The sequence below is a fragment of the Lagopus muta genome, chromosome 7 (genome assembly GCF_023343835.1).
Source record: "Lagopus muta isolate bLagMut1 chromosome 7, bLagMut1 primary, whole genome shotgun sequence".
Classification (NCBI taxonomy): Eukaryota; Metazoa; Chordata; class Aves; order Galliformes; family Phasianidae; genus Lagopus; species Lagopus muta.
The window spans coordinates 1,139,060-1,155,306 of NC_064439.1; the positions used below are offsets into that span (position 1 = coordinate 1,139,060).

At 41.4% G+C, this 16,247-nt stretch overlaps 1 protein-coding gene across 4 annotated transcripts in view; it reads left to right on the forward strand.

The window, feature by feature from the left end:
- The window catches only part of MINDY4 (MINDY lysine 48 deubiquitinase 4), a 74,350-nt gene that overhangs the window by 23,423 nt on the left and 34,680 nt on the right, over positions 1-16,247 (forward strand). For all 4 annotated transcript variants that reach the window (XM_048951602.1, XM_048951603.1, XM_048951605.1 and 1 more), the window contains exons 9-13: positions 883-971; positions 4,041-4,142; positions 5,309-5,372; positions 6,765-6,830; positions 7,420-7,487. In XM_048951602.1, coding sequence (XP_048807559.1) covers positions 883-971; positions 4,041-4,142; positions 5,309-5,372; positions 6,765-6,830; positions 7,420-7,487 — 389 coding nt within the window. The remainder of the gene's footprint in view (positions 1-882; positions 972-4,040; positions 4,143-5,308; positions 5,373-6,764; positions 6,831-7,419; positions 7,488-16,247) is intronic.

Consider the following 16,247-nt stretch of genomic DNA (forward strand, 5'->3'; position numbering starts at 1 on the left):
GTCCTTCAGAAAAGTCAAGTTTGTTATTCCTCTAGAAATGAAGGTAGTTCTTGTCTCATAGGGATCATAGGGATCAATCTCCCTATGAGATTGGAGCATCTTTTGTTTGTTTGCATGAGCACAGAGCAGGCTTAAAAAAGCAACTTTCCTTTCGCAGAATCATAGAATCACCAAGGTTGGAAAAGACCTACAAGATCATCCAGTCCAACTATCCACCTATCACCAATAGTTCTCACTAAAATATTCTCTTTGACATTATACTGACTTTGATATTATAGAATCGTATAGAATCACAGAATTGTTAAGGTTGGAAAAGACAGAATCACAGCATCACAGAATGGCCAGGGTTGGAAGGGACCTCAAGGGTCATGAATCACCAACCCCCCTGCAACATGCAGGGCCACCAACCTCCACGTTTAATGCTAAACCAGGCTGCCCAGGGCCCCATCCAACCTGGCCTTGAACACCTCCAAGGACGAGGCATCCACAACCTCTCTGGGCAGCCTGTTCCAATACCTCACTACTCTCTGGGTAAAGAATTTCCCCCTGATGAAGAGGGGGAGAGAGAAAAGACCTCTAAGCCCATCTAGTCCAACCATCCACCTACTGCCCATACTACCCACTGACCCATGCCAGTGTGGCAAGTTCTAGGTATGATCTGGGAAAATGGATGTGAAACACATTACCAGTCAGTAATTCTGATTTTCAGTGGCTTGCAAAAAACAGAGAGCAACAGAGAGCATTGCAAAGTCATGGATGGAAAGAGAGAGACTAAAGGATGGATGAAGCCTGAAAGGACTCACTTGGCTTGCAGACTAGTTTTGTCCGGCGTCAAACAGAGCAAAGTGTTTTGTTAATGGAGTGTCCAATTGTTCCTCTCAGGGTGGCCCATGTGGAGTGCTGGCAGCAGTTCAAGCTTGTGTTCTACAGCAGCTTATCTTTGGAGACAGTAACAGGAATAAGGATGCTCGGTAAGTCAGCAACTGACACAAGTAATTTCCGTACAGAAGCGTAAGAGAATTTTGTGTTGCAGCCCCTCAGGAACCTTTTGGAGTTTGGACTTCACAGAGCTTTTCTTTATCTCTGGTAGAGAAAGAAAGTAGAGTATGAATTTTGTATTTAGTTTTCTTCTAAGTGTAGTGGTGTCATTGAACCTCGAGATTCCATGGCGGTATGATTTCAAAGCAAATGCAATCAGGATTTGGAAGACCATGAAATTCATACAATTTTTGACATCAAGAATCTCCAGAAGGGTGGAATTTAAGAGTTAGAGCTTTCTCTTTTCTTCTTGTTTGATCTTTCACGTCAGTATGAGTTAGTTGTTTGGGCTGAGTTCATCAATAATGGAAAGAAATGGGTGCATTTGTCATCATCTCTCTACAGCACATGGGATGGGAGGTGACAATTAATCAAAGCTTATCAAAGGCCTGAGGGGTCTGCACAGGTTTCCAAACCCAGGAGTGGTTGTGGGCAGGCAGACCTGCAGTGAGATGCTTAGTAAGGCATTGGAGACATTAAAAACCAGATTTACAGACTTAGAATAAAACATTTACTATCATAGAATCATAGAATGACTGAGTTGGAAGGGACTATGACTGTTAGTATTGTTGTTGCTGGGTAATAATGGCTCTGATTGCTTTCAGACCCCCAAACAAAGGTCCAAATGAATGAGATACTGTGAATTAATCACCTGAAGATCACCTGCTTCTTGATCCCACCTGAAGTTAGTTACACTGGTAAACCCATTGAGTCAATGGTATAATGCATGAGCAGAGGGTTATGTCAGCTCATGGTTAGGCTTAGGTTAGCTGACCCTACGTTGGCTTAGTTCTATGGTGTTACATAGTTTAATTCTTTCTTCTTCCAGTCATTTCTTTCAGAACATCACACCTTTCTGTAATTCATCTAACAGAGTGTGCTTTTTAAATTAACCACCATTGCTTCCCAAATGCATTAAAAGCAACGCCAGTACTTGGGGCGCTTTCTCTAGACTTCAGTCAATGAAATTTTGACAAAATTTATACACACTTTGTTTTTTTCTTTTTTTAAAGAGGATACAGAGATCATCCCTGAGAGGTATTGAGGAAAACTTTGCTGCTGGTACAGGGAGAAGCTTTTCAGACTTTACAGCTGGTAATATATCAGCTCAGACAACACTTGCTGGTTGGTGCACAAATCTGTAGAGCAGCAGTTTTTATTCCAATTCAGTAGAGTTTTCAAGGCAGAATCATGGTCACGTCCATGAGAAAACTCATGGAAGAAAATCAATCTGTATTTCTGATAGTTCAGAGTTCATTTCAGTTTGGAGGGCAGCCGTTGGCCATCTGCTCCTCGATCTGCCTGAGCCTCACACTGCCCTCAGTAACACCCTGAGAGCTGTTCACTGTTTGCTCTTTCATCACAACAAAGTGATGTTAGATGCTGGAGAGTCGTGTAGCACCCAGATAAGTGGGCTGAAGCTAGATTGCTTTATTTGACCATGAGTGTCCCAGCTACAACCTGCCCTGTGTACTTGGCAATATTTGCCTCCCTTTTTTCTTTCCTCTTGTCACGCACGTGGTTTTAAAGTACTTTGTTTTTACATATTTTGTATATGAAAAATGCTGCTGAGGTATGATGAAAGTCCCCAAGGGACTTCGAGTTGGCAGCTGAGATCTTGGTCTTGGTGTGCAGAAATGCTAAAAGTCTCCAGGTCTTAAAAATGAACAGCAAGACAGGCTGTTTTATTCATGGGATAAACAGATCTTCCTTATGATGAGTTTGCCATGGGCAGAAACTCTTAGGCAGGCAGAAAGACAGGGCAGACTCAGAGCTTGAAATCAGAGGATCTATATTCCTTTCTAATTCTAGCCTACATTTTCCATCCTTGATGATTCTATGATTCTATGATTTTCAAAGTATTGGCTGCTTCAAGGTAAGTGTTTCAATTGAGAGTTCTTCATGGTTCAGGAGGTAATTACCACACATCCTTATTATTCTGCTGCCTCTTCTGCTACAAATCAGTTATAAATGGATTGAGTTGAAATAACTTCCTATGCTTTCCATATTTTGGATGTCTGTGCCAGAACACAGGCTGAAATAATAGAAAATGGTGATTTATTTTTTTGCTTGAAAACCATCACTGTCATTATTTCCCAAATCTCACATCCTTCAGATATGGAAATATTTTCTAAATGAGCATCATATTCAGGCTTGAAAAGATGTTTTTGTTTGTTTGTTTGGTTGGTTGGTTGGTGTTTCTTGTACGTTCCTTTCATTACAGGATCTTTTTACTCATGTGCTGGGAACGGGTTCTGACATCATCTCTCATCCTCGTAAAACCCTGGGACTGATAATATCTGAATTTCAAGAATGGCCGTTCTGGAAGTCAGCAGAGAAAAATCCATTTCTGCAAAGCACAGTGTTTATTGTCAATGGCATTGTAGTTAAGTTTTAGTAGTAGGTAGGAACACCACAGTGTAGACTTGAAGACAGTAGTTAAGAAGTCAGAGCTCAAGGATGTGATTAAATATGAAGGCCTTTATCACCTAGAATTCAGATATTAATGTATAAAACAATCCTAATAGAGTTGCATCTCCCTCCTTAGAGGCCTTGAGGAGCTGAAAGGCAGCGCCAAGCCCAGTCCACTGCTAGCTAGTCGTGCTGCTGCATGCACAGGGAGTGCTCTCATGGCATCTCATTGAGCCCTAAGGGTGGGATGCAACTGCTCCTGGTGTGTCTTCTCAGGAACTGCAGTGGCTTGCTGCTCAACTCAAAGGATTTTTGGAATTTAGAACTTGGAGCTGTTACAACTATCTTGGCGATAGAAGCAATTGAAATACTTAGATGACAATTTTCCAAGGCAGCTTGCTAGATCCTCATTAGCATTAGCATTACAACACCTGGATGGTCTCTAAAAAAGTGCTTTTGTTCGTATATCAATTGCTAAAAACCTGTTGTAAACCTGTGCATGCTGTGGCTGGGGCATTTTGCCCTCACATGATAAGCTCTGTGATACACACTTCGGTGCTTTTCTGTTTCTTGCTTTTCCTGGACTACAGCTGTCTCCAGCCCTCAGAAGCTCACAGGACCAAATGCCTCACCATGGCTATTGCAGACATCTTGTGGCGTGCAGGAAGCAATGAGAAAGCAGTTGTGGCACTGTAAGTAAGAGAAGCAGCTTCAGTTACGTGATGCTCTTATAATTGTGTCTGTTAAGTATGTACAGAGTTCACAAAATGGAAGCTCATAAAGGTCACAGAATCATCGAATGGTTTGAGTTGGATGGGATCTCTAAAGGGCATCTGGTCCAAATCCCTGCAGTGCACAGGGATGCCCACAGCTCCATCAGTGCTCCTTTGACTGTGGGTGTCTGCAGGGATGGGGCACCACCGCCTCTCAGTGCAACCTGTGCAGTGCCTCACTGCCCTCAGTGTATGAAATTCTTCCTTACATCCACCTAAATCTCCCCTCTTTTAGACTGAAGCCATTTTCCCTTGTCCTGTCACACAGACCCTCCTATAGAGTCTTTCCCCTTCCTTCTTACAGCCCCTTCAGATACTGAAGGCTGCTCTCAGCTCTCCCTGCAGCCTTCCCCCCTCCACCTGCACAGCCCCAGCTCTCATCCTCTCCTCATTTCATTGTTCCATCCCTGGGATCATTTCTGTGGTCCTCAAAATGTATTCATGCAGCGTGAAATGGATGAGGAAGAAATGCAAGAGGCCATTTTTGCTGTTCCAATAGCTACTGAAGGGAGTTACTGAATCCTGCAATATATTTATGATTTTGTGAGAAGAGATCATTTATTTTATTAGAACAACTAAGACTGATGATAAAGTGAGAGCAGACAGCCTTCTGGAGGCTTCTGGGCACTGAAGCTCTTCAAACCTGAAACAGAAGCCAGCAAATTCAGAGACATTTCCAGTGATATTTTGAGTGTTTTCTGCCTATGAAATATTTCCTCTGATGCTACTCTACATCTGTTCTGCTGCTTCTCTTTTAATGTCACTGCTCTCATATTCCTTCCCAACAAAAATTGGCGTTAATATCTTCAACCTATATTTATCCTCCTTCTTGACAGAGAAACTTGTAATTTATATTAAATAGAGGGAGCACAGCTAAAGATGTTTCATCAATAAAAGCTCACGGAATGCCCAACATGCACTCATTTTGCATAAGGCTGTCTTTAAAAAAGCCAAAAATTAGTCACTGAAGTAATAATACCAAATCTTTGGTTTGTGATTCAGTTCATGTGAGGTTTTGGTTTCTCTGTAATGTGATTTTGGTCCTTTTAACATGAACTTTGGTTTTGTTTGCATGTTCTCTTTAGGCCGTCAGGAAGACAGCAGTTCACTCCCATAGGAAAATATAAGGCAGATGGAATCTTAGAAACTGTAAGGCTCTGTGTAACTCGTGCTCACATTTTCCCTATATCCTTTTTGTAGCTTTTCTTGCTTTAGTACAATGAATCCCATTTCTGTGTATCCCTTAAGTGTTTTAAAACCTCTAATATTACAGTAGCCAGTTGTGATCTAAAAACCAATAGGAAATCACAGAACCTGGTAGTTTATCTGGCTCTGAACCATCCCACTGCCTGGGGACAACTGGGCTCTCTGAAGTCCTTTTTGGTGCATCTACCTTCCAAGCTTGTAAACTCTGCCTAATTTTGCTGGTATGCAGTAAAAATTGAAAGTGGATCCATGAACATCAAGAGACAGTATTTTCTTCTCGTGTTTTATACAGAATTCCTTGCTTTTTTTTCACCCCCCAGTTGCTCCAAATGGCAAAATACTTTCCAGTAGTGTCTTTGTTTCCATCTGAAGCCTTCAAATGGCTTTGTAAACATTGATGACACAAGCCAGGCTTCAGTGGCTTAAGGAAATATTACTGGCCTCCTAAATGGAGGAGCAAAGGTACCAGCTCCATTTCAGAACCAGTTTTGAAACAACTGGAAGTGAAAACCTGATGCAGCACAAAACCTCAGCTATAATGTGCTCTTACAAAAGAAAAGCAGTATTCTTTAATACATTAAAATGATCTTGTGCTGCTGGTCATTTCAGAGTGCAAATAATAGCATGGTGCTGCATCAAAATACTGCTTATCAAAGCTCATGTGGGCACAGCCAGGGTGAAATAGTGGTGGAAAGGGAACTCCAGGTATAGCCATGGATATGGTCAGCCATGTACCATGGAATCACAGAGTGGCTTAGGTTGGAAGGTACCTTATGGATCCTTGAGCTCCAGCCTCAGCTGTGGGCAGGGCTGCCAACCCTATTTCATCTTTACTGCATAAATCCATCATTGCTGACAAAATGGGAAGATGCAAAAACAAAGAGCTTGGAAGGAAGGGCTGGGAGCTGTAAACTCTCCTGAAGTTCATGTGATGTTTGAGTATTCGTGGGGGTATTCTCTTATTCTCTGAGCAATAAGAAGGGCTCGGATAGAGATCTGCTATAGACAGCTCACCCCGTGGGTACAGCCTCCTAGGCTGCCTTCTGCTTCTGAGGCTTCATGGTTGTTCTAAGAATCATTTTGCATTGCATGGAATTGAAGCAAGCTGATGGCTTGAGAACTTAAAAACAGCAAGAGGCAGCATTTAACCACCATACAGCATTTAACCAAGTCACAGCAGTAAGAGATGGACTTCCTTAGATTTTTATAGCACGTTATGCTAGTTACAAACCTTCTAGTCAGATCTAAAGTTTTGCCTGCTTTCCCTCAGCTGTTGTGTTTCAGAGTGAATTGCTCTTATTTCAGATGTTTGTTTTTTCTTCTGTTTCCTCCCAGCTAATCCTGCATAGTGCCACAAGATATGAGGATCTGATTGTACTTCTTCAGCAGAATATTCACCAGGTATCACGTGTTCAGCTGCCAATCTTCATGTATTTAACAATCTCATGATGGCTTCTGAATATAATTTCTAACACCGTTTCTGTCAGCCAACTGAAGGTAGAACCATAGAATCATAGAACCACCAATGTTGGAGAAGATCTCCAAGATCATCCAGTCCAACCATCCACCGGTCATCAATAGTTCCTACTAAACCACGTCCCTCACTGCAACATCTGAACATTTCTTGAACACCTCCAGGGCCAATGACTCCACCACCTCCCTGTGCAGCCCATTCCAGTACCTGACCACTCCTTCTGAGAAGAAATTGTTCCTAATATCCAACTTGAACATCCCCTGGTGCAATCTGAGGCCTTTCACTCTCATCGTGTCACAAGTTACACAGGAGAAGAGATCGATCCCCAACTCCTTTCAGGCAGTTGTAGAGAACAATAATGTCTCCCCAGCACAGATCTCACATTTTAACAAGTAGAGCAAAAAAGAAAAGCAATTTTAGCATAATTGAAAACAATTCTTTCCACTTTCAGTTTGATTCATGTTTCTCTAGGATTGGAATCAAGCAACAAAGTAAATACAATTCTTTCTTTTTCAGTTTGAAATTGGTCCCTGTGGGTGCATCCTTCTGACCGTGTCCGTCATCTTATCGAGATCCATCAATCTGTGAGTGCCTTTGTGTCTAATTTCATTAACTGCAAAGAAACTGAGATGTGCAAAGTGAAAAAGCAGCCACGGTGTACTTAAATCTCTGTCTTTTTTCAGTGTCTTGCTGTTTATTCTGATAAATACACAGACGTTACAGCTGTGATTTGCACAGTTAATCTTGGCTTTTGCTGTTGTGAGTTTGAGATCAGATTTCAGATAGATCTTTACTGTGACTCCAGTATGGAGGGAATTAGGCACACAGGGCATAAACACGAGGGAAGGAGAAAATGTATCTATCAGCTCATCTACTCTTGTCTTCTGCTATCAGAGTGATATTTTACAGGAACAAAGCTTATCTCATGCCACTTTAATGATGGAAGATTTTATTTTTTTGCCACTCTAAAATCTCTTTAAGAATCTCACTATTAATGAGTAGAAATTGTTTCAATGCCACGTTCAGTTTCTCCATGACTAAATTTATGTCCTATTTGCTGTTCAGACAGCATCTCTGCAAATTATTTCTCCACATCCTGCTGTTCTTGTCAACACAGGAACAGCCACATTTGGTCAGACTGAAGGTCCATCTGCCCAACAGCTCATGGTAGTTGCGTATAAAAAAGATTATGAGTAACAGGAGGAGCATAGAGGGATCTCTACTACCTGTGACATTTCTGCCTATGTGCTTACCTTTGGTAATTTCCTTTCTTTTTCAAGTTTGAATGAACACAGCTCTGGAATTGTTTGTCAGTCTACAAATGGGTTGCATGTGATGATTAGTACTCTCCCATCTTTAGCAGAGCATCTTTTTGTCTGATATACTGCAGTACTGTTTAACTTCTTGCTGCCCTGAAATCTACAAAGAATTGTTGCTCTTGTTTCTTCTCTACAATGTCCAGATAATGTTTTTTGCTTCTGCCAAACCAAATGTTAATCAGTGAAGCTGAACCAATGTTTTTTCCTGTCCCTTATGCTTCTTACATACTGTCTTGAATGAGTTCTGTCAAGAAAATATTGTGCACAGAATGAATCCATTCAGATTACAGAATGGACTGGTGCTTCCAGATGTTATCCGTTCTAACGTTTCTCCACACCACAGTCAAAAACCAGCAGACTTCAGAGATCTTTAATATTTTCCTCTTCATCCATTCAGGAAACAACATGATTGATGGGGCCCTGGGCAGTCGGATCTGATGGTTGGCAGCCCTGCCCACAGCAAGGGGGGGTTGGAAATCCATGATCTTGGAGGCCCCTTCCAACACAACCATTCTACGGTTCTATGATTCTGTGGTGCTATGATTCTGTTCCTGGTTCTTTAGCAGAGACTGTCCCATAACCTGTGGGGTTTCTGATACTCTAGGTAGCCTTGGTTAATTTTTATTGTGAATGTTGTAGTTGTACTATAGATTTTCTCTCTCCATCTCCCTGTTCCCTCTATGTGTGTACACACACAGCCATATACATCAAAGTAGTATTGACTCTGTTGAAGTGGCAGTGATCACTCCACTCCTGATGTGACTCCACCTTAGGCACCAGCTCTCAGGTAGCAGCCAATGCTCTGTCTTAGCAGCTGAAAGCAAACTGCTTCAGGTATCTGTCTTTTGGCAAGGCTGAACCACTCACTTGTGATGCCCCAGTTTCTCCATTGATGATGATGGTAAAGGCCATGGTGTGAAATTCCTCAGGAAGATATTTCTAGTGATGATTATAAGTAAATCTGGTCTGAATTGACTGATGTAGATACGCTGGGCTCTAAGGGGTAGTCGTTAAAGCAGCCTCTTTCATTCCCTGAGGTTTCCTCTAGGACAGTTGTGTTTCCTTGCTAGTTTGTTTGGTTGTTTTTTTACATATTGAATGGATTTCTTTGGTGCAGTGAATCTCAGGGTGGAGCAGAATCTGAAAGTTTCCTTCATTTTGTCAAATTCTACTTCTGTAGCAATCTTGTAGAATTATCTGCAGGTGAAAAGAGCTGTTCTTTGACACCTTGTGTTGATAACTGTCATGAAAAGAGCAGCTGCACTTGAAAGCAGCACAGGTTTGCTGTGTGTAAATTGAATGATGCTTTGATTTCTTGCATCATATCTTGAAAATAAATAACCATTTAGTCCAAGTTTGATTTGATTTTGCTTATACAGTTGCTCACCCACGGAGCCTCCTAAAAGCATTCACAGATATATTATTGCTGTTTTTTGTTTTGCTGACATTTCTTCCTTTCTTTTGCTTACAATAACACTGCATGTCAGTGGCTTAGCTCCTTTTTTGATGTGGAAATTTTATAAAACATGTAATTACTCTCATTTTTCTAAGCTAGTTGGAGCAGAGAGGTATACATCAGTGAAGGGATTTGAGCAAGGAACGGTGTTTGTCACCTAGGAGAGTTCTCAACAGCAGCAGTGTTCCTAATGGCTACTGATTGCATTGCTTTACTCGTTTCAAAATGGTCAATGTTTTTTATTATATAAGCAAAGAGGTTGTTTTTCCCATCACCTCTCCATTGTTAAGAGGTTCATTATGACAAGGCCGGCCAGTCATCTGCGATTACATTTCACATCTAAACTAAACTAATTTAAGAAAGACATTGAGATTTTGGAAAGGGTCCAGAGGAGGGCGACTAAGATGATCAGGGGGCTGGGGAGCTCTCCTATGAGGACAGGCTGAGGGAGTTGGGCTTGTTCAGCCTGGAGAAGAGAAGGCTGCGGGGTGACCTCATTGCAGCCTATCAATACCTGAAGGGAACCTACACCCAGGAGGGGAGTAAACCCTTCAAAAGGGCTGACAACAGCAGGACTAGGGGAAATGGTTTTAAGTTGAAGGAGGGAAGATTTAGGTTGGATGTTAGGGGGAAGTTCTTTACTAGGAGAGTGGTTGGGCCCTGGAACGGGCTGCCCAGGGAGGTTGTGGATGCCCCGTCCTTGGACGTGTTCAAGGCCAGGTTGGACGGGGTCCTGGGCAACCTGATCTGAATGTGGATGTTTGGTGGCCCTGCTAGGCAGGGGGGTTGGAACTACATGATCCTTGGGGTCCCTTCCAACCCGGGGGATTCTGTGATTCTGTGATTCTGTAAACATGGAAATCTGCATTTTTGGGTATCTAAATATTTTTGAAAGTCTGGTTGTTTAGAAGTTGTTTAGAAAGTCTTCTCTTTTGAGTACGAATCGTGACTTTCTTACAGAAATTTGTCTTGAAGACCCATTCCTCTTCTTGCTTGGAACACCACATCGGTGCCTATCTGTTGTTTACATGAAACAGGGATTTTTCTCTGTTCCTAGATACAGTGGAATGTGTCTGCAGCCTTTGTGTCAGACTTATTTAGAAGTGCAAACCAAGCTTCACTTACGTAATCTGCAGTAATAGATTTGAATAGCTGTGTCATGGTACTTCTCTTTGGATACTGCAAGTATTGAGACAGATAAATCTGCTCATATCATCCAAAAATATGTACCATTTAGTGGGTGTTACAGGCATTGTGAGTAACTATTTACATACCTGGCATAGCTCTGGATGAGTATCTGAAGACAAGTACAGTTGGTTTAAGTAATGGAATTTTCACCCAGCAGTTGATCTTTCTGGGACGTTTTTCATTTCAGCCTTTCAAGAGAAGAAACATTTCTAAAACAATCAGAAATGCCAAGTTGTGATTTTCCCTATTTTTGCATGCACGTTCAAATGAAAATGCCAGACCCTTCATTTCATTTTTGTTTGGAAATTGGCATATTTCAGATTTCTCGAATCAAGATGAAATGCTTCAGTTTGTCCCTTCAGTGTTGGTAATCAAGGTCCTCTGTAATCGCTCTTGTGTAATTAATTGGCATTCTTATAAGAAAATGGAAGGTTAATGACAAAATTGTATTAAACCATGGTTATCATAAAACAGTATTGTTTAAGAGGCAGAGATGTTTCCAACCAAAACTAAGCAAAGATGTGCGCTTGGTTCAACAAAAAGAAGATGGGCATTTTAATTAAGGGATATTGAAATGTTTCTTTCTGACAGCAATACTCTTCCTAATATTTTCCACTCCATGAATATTTTCTTGAGCTTTCAGTCTAAAACGTAATTAGAAGGAAAAAATAATACATTATTTTTCATGGTGAGGAAGCATTTATGGTGGCTTGAAAGACAGAGCGCTGAATGATGAGTTGTGTCAAATGGAAGAGGAGGACCAAGTGCTGTTCAGCCCATCAAGAACTGAGCTGAAAAGGGGTTGCAGGATCATGGAGCCTCAAAGCTTTTAGGTGATGGAGCACCTTCCTTAGAGCAGCCAGATCTGAGGGCAGGTGCTTCCCACATCTGTGCAGATGGCAGACAGTGTGCACTTGTGATCCTGCCAAATGGAAGGATGGGGTGAATTGCTGATAGGCAGTTCCTATCGTTTTGCTTTGGCTGACTGGCTTTGACTCCTATTTCTTGGATCCTTGATATTCTCAATGTAATGATCTGTCTTGCTTATCTTCATTTACATTCTATGGACGTATTTACTTTTAGGCACCTTTCATGCTCCAACAAAAAAAAAAGAAAGAAAAAAGAAAAGAAAAAGATTGTAATTCATTTACTTGCATCCCATGTCTACCTTAGGATGAGACAAATAATCTCTTATAATGCTGTTCTCTCCTTTACTAACAAGACAGTTTAAATGACCTACTCAAGTAGAGGCTCTACACTATGAAAGTTGTGTAGTCAAACAAATTCAATAAATGGGAGGTGAAATGCAGTGTTAATAAAGCAAAGCATTATTTATGATGAAAAAAGTGTCTCAACTATCCTAACCAAGCGATGGGCTTTAGATATGCTGTTATGTAAAATGGGAGAAATTCTGGCACCATTACTACTAATTCTCTGAAAATATCACTCTCCTTTTCTATGATAGCAAAAAAAAAGAAGGAATGCATTGGGAGTTGAGGTGATATGAGAACATCATAAAATCTCTGTAGGGTAGAATCATAGAATCATAGAATCACTAAGGTTGGAAAAGACCCAAAAGCTCATCCAGTCCAACCGTTCACCTATTCCCAATAGCTCCCACTAAACCATGTCCCTCAACACAACATCCAGCCTTTCCTTGAACACCCCCAGGCTCGGTGCCTCCCCCACCTCCCTGGGCATCCATTCCAGTGCCTGACCACCCTTTCTGAAAAGTAATACTTCCTCATGTCCAGCCTGAATCTCCCCTGCCATAGCTTGAAACCATTCCCCCTGGTCCTATCACTAATGACACGAGAGAAGAGGCCGACCCCCAGCTCACTACAGCCTCCCTTCAGGAAGTTATAGAGAGCAATAAGGTCTCCCCTGAGCCTCCTCTTCTCCAGGCTGAACATTCCCAGCTCCTTCAGCCTCTCCTCATATGGCCTGTGTTCCAGACCCCTCATCAGCTTTGTTGCCCTTCTTTGAACACGTTCCAGGGCCTCAATATCTTTCTTGCAGTGAGGGGTATTTGCGGAAATGTAGTCTTGTCTCACCAGGTTGCTCACCAAGCAACACAGTGGAACTCAAACACATTGGAAGACATGAACTAGAAAATTTCCCTTTCTTCTGGAGTCACCATCCTGGAAGCGTTCAGGAAATGTTTGGATGTGATGCTGAGGGACACGGTTTAGTGTGGAAATATTGGTGGTAGGTGGATGGTTGATCTTGGAGATCTCTACCAACATTGGAGATTCTGTGATTCTGTGAGTAGCTTTTGTGAGAGCACAGATTAATTCTTTTCTCTACAGTATTGGAAAGGGACAGCTTGGATGTGATAAAAGTGTAGAGATCCTTGATAAGGTTGGACAAGGAATAACATGATTTTTTTGCAGAGTCCAGATGTTTGACTGTCGTGGAAATGATCACAGCTCGTATTTAAAGCAAACTGTGCTACTTCTTCATCCGCAGCATAAGTAGCTTCCAGTGCTGGGAGATGAGGAAGCTGGCAGTATGAAGAGGCTCACATAAATTTAGACAAGTGCTGGGAAGGTGCACGCTTCCCTTAAGCCCTCCCTGTGCTCTAGTTTTCTGTTCTGCCTTGGTGCTTGCTGCTGCTGGCTGGGTGCTGGGTTAGCCTGGCTTTGGCCTGGCTCTGTGCTTTTTACATTGCTGCTGATTTATTTCTTGCAAATGGAAATTCCAGACTTCAGCCAGCTCTGTCGGGCAGTTGCTCTAAATCACTGAAACTCAAAGTATTTTTATGGAAGGGGCACAGACAGCCAGGAAAGGCAGAGTTTTGCACTGCTTTGTAGATTTTGTTAATGAGTTTGTCATACTCTGCACGCTAATGATCAGCATTGGTAGAACTGATAACGAATGGCCAAAGAGGAGTGAGAATTCCTGAGGAAGTTGCTCAGAACGTGCTGTTGTTTCTGGTACAGGAAGGAATGCTGGTCACTAACAATTGTAATTGTAATTATTTTTTTTTTAAACAACCAGTGATGAAATAAAAAACATTGGAGTTGTTATACGAGCTCCAGGAGCTGATCTTTCTGAACGTGAAAGATACTTACATCTCCATCTTAAGAGCCGCAAGATATTTTCCATGCAGCTGGGAAGGACTGAGCCAGAGCATGCAGTGAGCTTACATGGATACCATCCCATCACATCTAGCCCCCTGCACCTTCTGAATGTGCTGATCAGTAAAAAAAGCTTTGGTATATTGGGATGTGGCTGTTTTTTATCTGCTCATCCGAAAGCCCTTAAATGTCTGCCTCTTACCAACCAGAAACGTTGCTCATTATCATTGCCATAATTTGCTTGATCGATGCAATAACTTCATTGAATAAAATTCTCTTTACTAGAAGCTACTAGAGCTAAGGAAATGCCTTAAATTCCCCTGTGGAAAAACAGTGTATTGCCATTTTCAAGCTACCTTCATGAAACTAAGTAGAGCCTTTGCTGAAGCGCAAACCTGTGCTAAGCACAAATATGCTGACCACTACAGTCAGAGCAGTGTTTGCAGTCTGTTTCGTTGCCTCCTGCATGGATACTTTATCATTTGCTGATAGAAGAAGGCAAATGCAGTGCTGAGGTCAGCACTGGTCACTTGGTTATCTTTTCACTTTTTTCTCTCAAGTGTTTGCATGAGAATAAAGAAAACAAAGGCGCTATCTGTAAAGAAAAGAAAATGCAGTTGTGCAAGTTGAGAGGCATTCGAGTGCTTTATTAATATTAGCCACTAATAAACCTAAGAAAATATGCACCAATGCATATTTTCTTTTTTTGTGATTCCGTAGCTCTGTTAACTACCCTGCTGTAGCCTTTTCTCTTCCAGAAGTACATACAGACCCATTTCAAAATGATATGTGCTGTTCTCCATTTGTGAACTTAGCAAGTTTTGGTGTTGTCTCTTTTTTTTTTTCCCTTTCTTTTTCGTGTTGTTCATTTTTTGGGTTGTTTTCTCTTTGTTTGCTTTGGGTTTTCTTTTCAAAGGCTGATGCCTTTTTATTTAACAGGATAATGATTTGATTGCTAGGCCTTGTGGCATCTAGTAATTCTGCTCTTAATTATTAGCAATTAATCTTATCTATACATTAACAAATCTTTTACTTACATACAGTTTACACACATACATGCTAATCCTTTACATGCATACAACTTTACATACAGTCCAAGCTATGTTCTCTGTTCTTGAGTGCTGAGTTGTCCTTCCTGTGATGCCATGGGCTGCAGTCCCTCTCTGGCTATGCAGAGCCTCTCTCTCCAGCATTTGCAGAACTACAGAGCCTTCCTAAATGTATGTTGCTCATCTTAAGAATCTAATTTTTAATTGCTCAGAGGATCTTGGAAGAGTTTTGCACAGTTGTCATTATTATGCCATGCAATGTGCTCAAACTCACGGTGTGCCAACTTGGCTTCGCTTCTGTAAGTATTTGGTTGTGAGTTGCATGCCAATAATCTTCCTGCTTTGGTACATTGGCAAATTGTATATGTATGTAAGTATTTAAATGCAGCAATTTTGTCTCCACTTTTCCTGTCTCTGTAGTACAGCATTTCCTTGTGAGTTGCACTGTTATATGTGCATATCTACACAATTTATTTATAGTATGGCAATACCTATGAATTTTAATAAAGATCAAAAGCCCTCTGTCAAACAGGGAGAAAGGCTGAGGCCCACAAAGTAAGGCTGTCTTTGCTCCGTTAGACACTTTTTTATTGAGAGAGGAATAAGATAAGCATCGTTGTAATGATATGAATGAGACATTTTCTTCTGTATCCTTGCCCAGCTCTATCATTGTGAAATAACCCAGATTCTGGTATGTTACTTTACACTCAGCCTCTTCCAATCACATAGGGCATAAAAAATAAAGCGATTCTGTGTTGGCACTGTGGGTGGAACAATAATCCTCCGCCCTCGATCCGTTTTCTTTAACAGACACCTTTTCCTGTCGCTGAGCCGATCTCTAATTTAGAGTTCCCTTAAATTGCACCTATTCCCATTTTAAAATCTTCTCATTTAGTTTTGCTGGTGACGAAAGGCTGTCTGTGAAATCACCATTGGCTTGCCCAATGGCAAAAGCAATTCCAAGTTCACATAAAAGATGTAGTCGCATAGGTGTACTCTGTTCTTGCTGGAAATAGGTATTTTTTATGAACCTATTGAAAAAGAACCAGTTTTCCCCCACTTGAGAATGCCTGGAAGACCATCAACAAGGGGAAATTACGTGTGTGACCAGTTTTCATTCACTGCTTGCTGTTGTGTAACATAAGTACATGTCATCGTGCATTTCACCACTTAGACTTTTGGTGTCGGAAAAAGATAAGCAGTTCTGTTTAAGGGAAAATAGCTATTAATTATGTTGCAGTGCAAAATACTA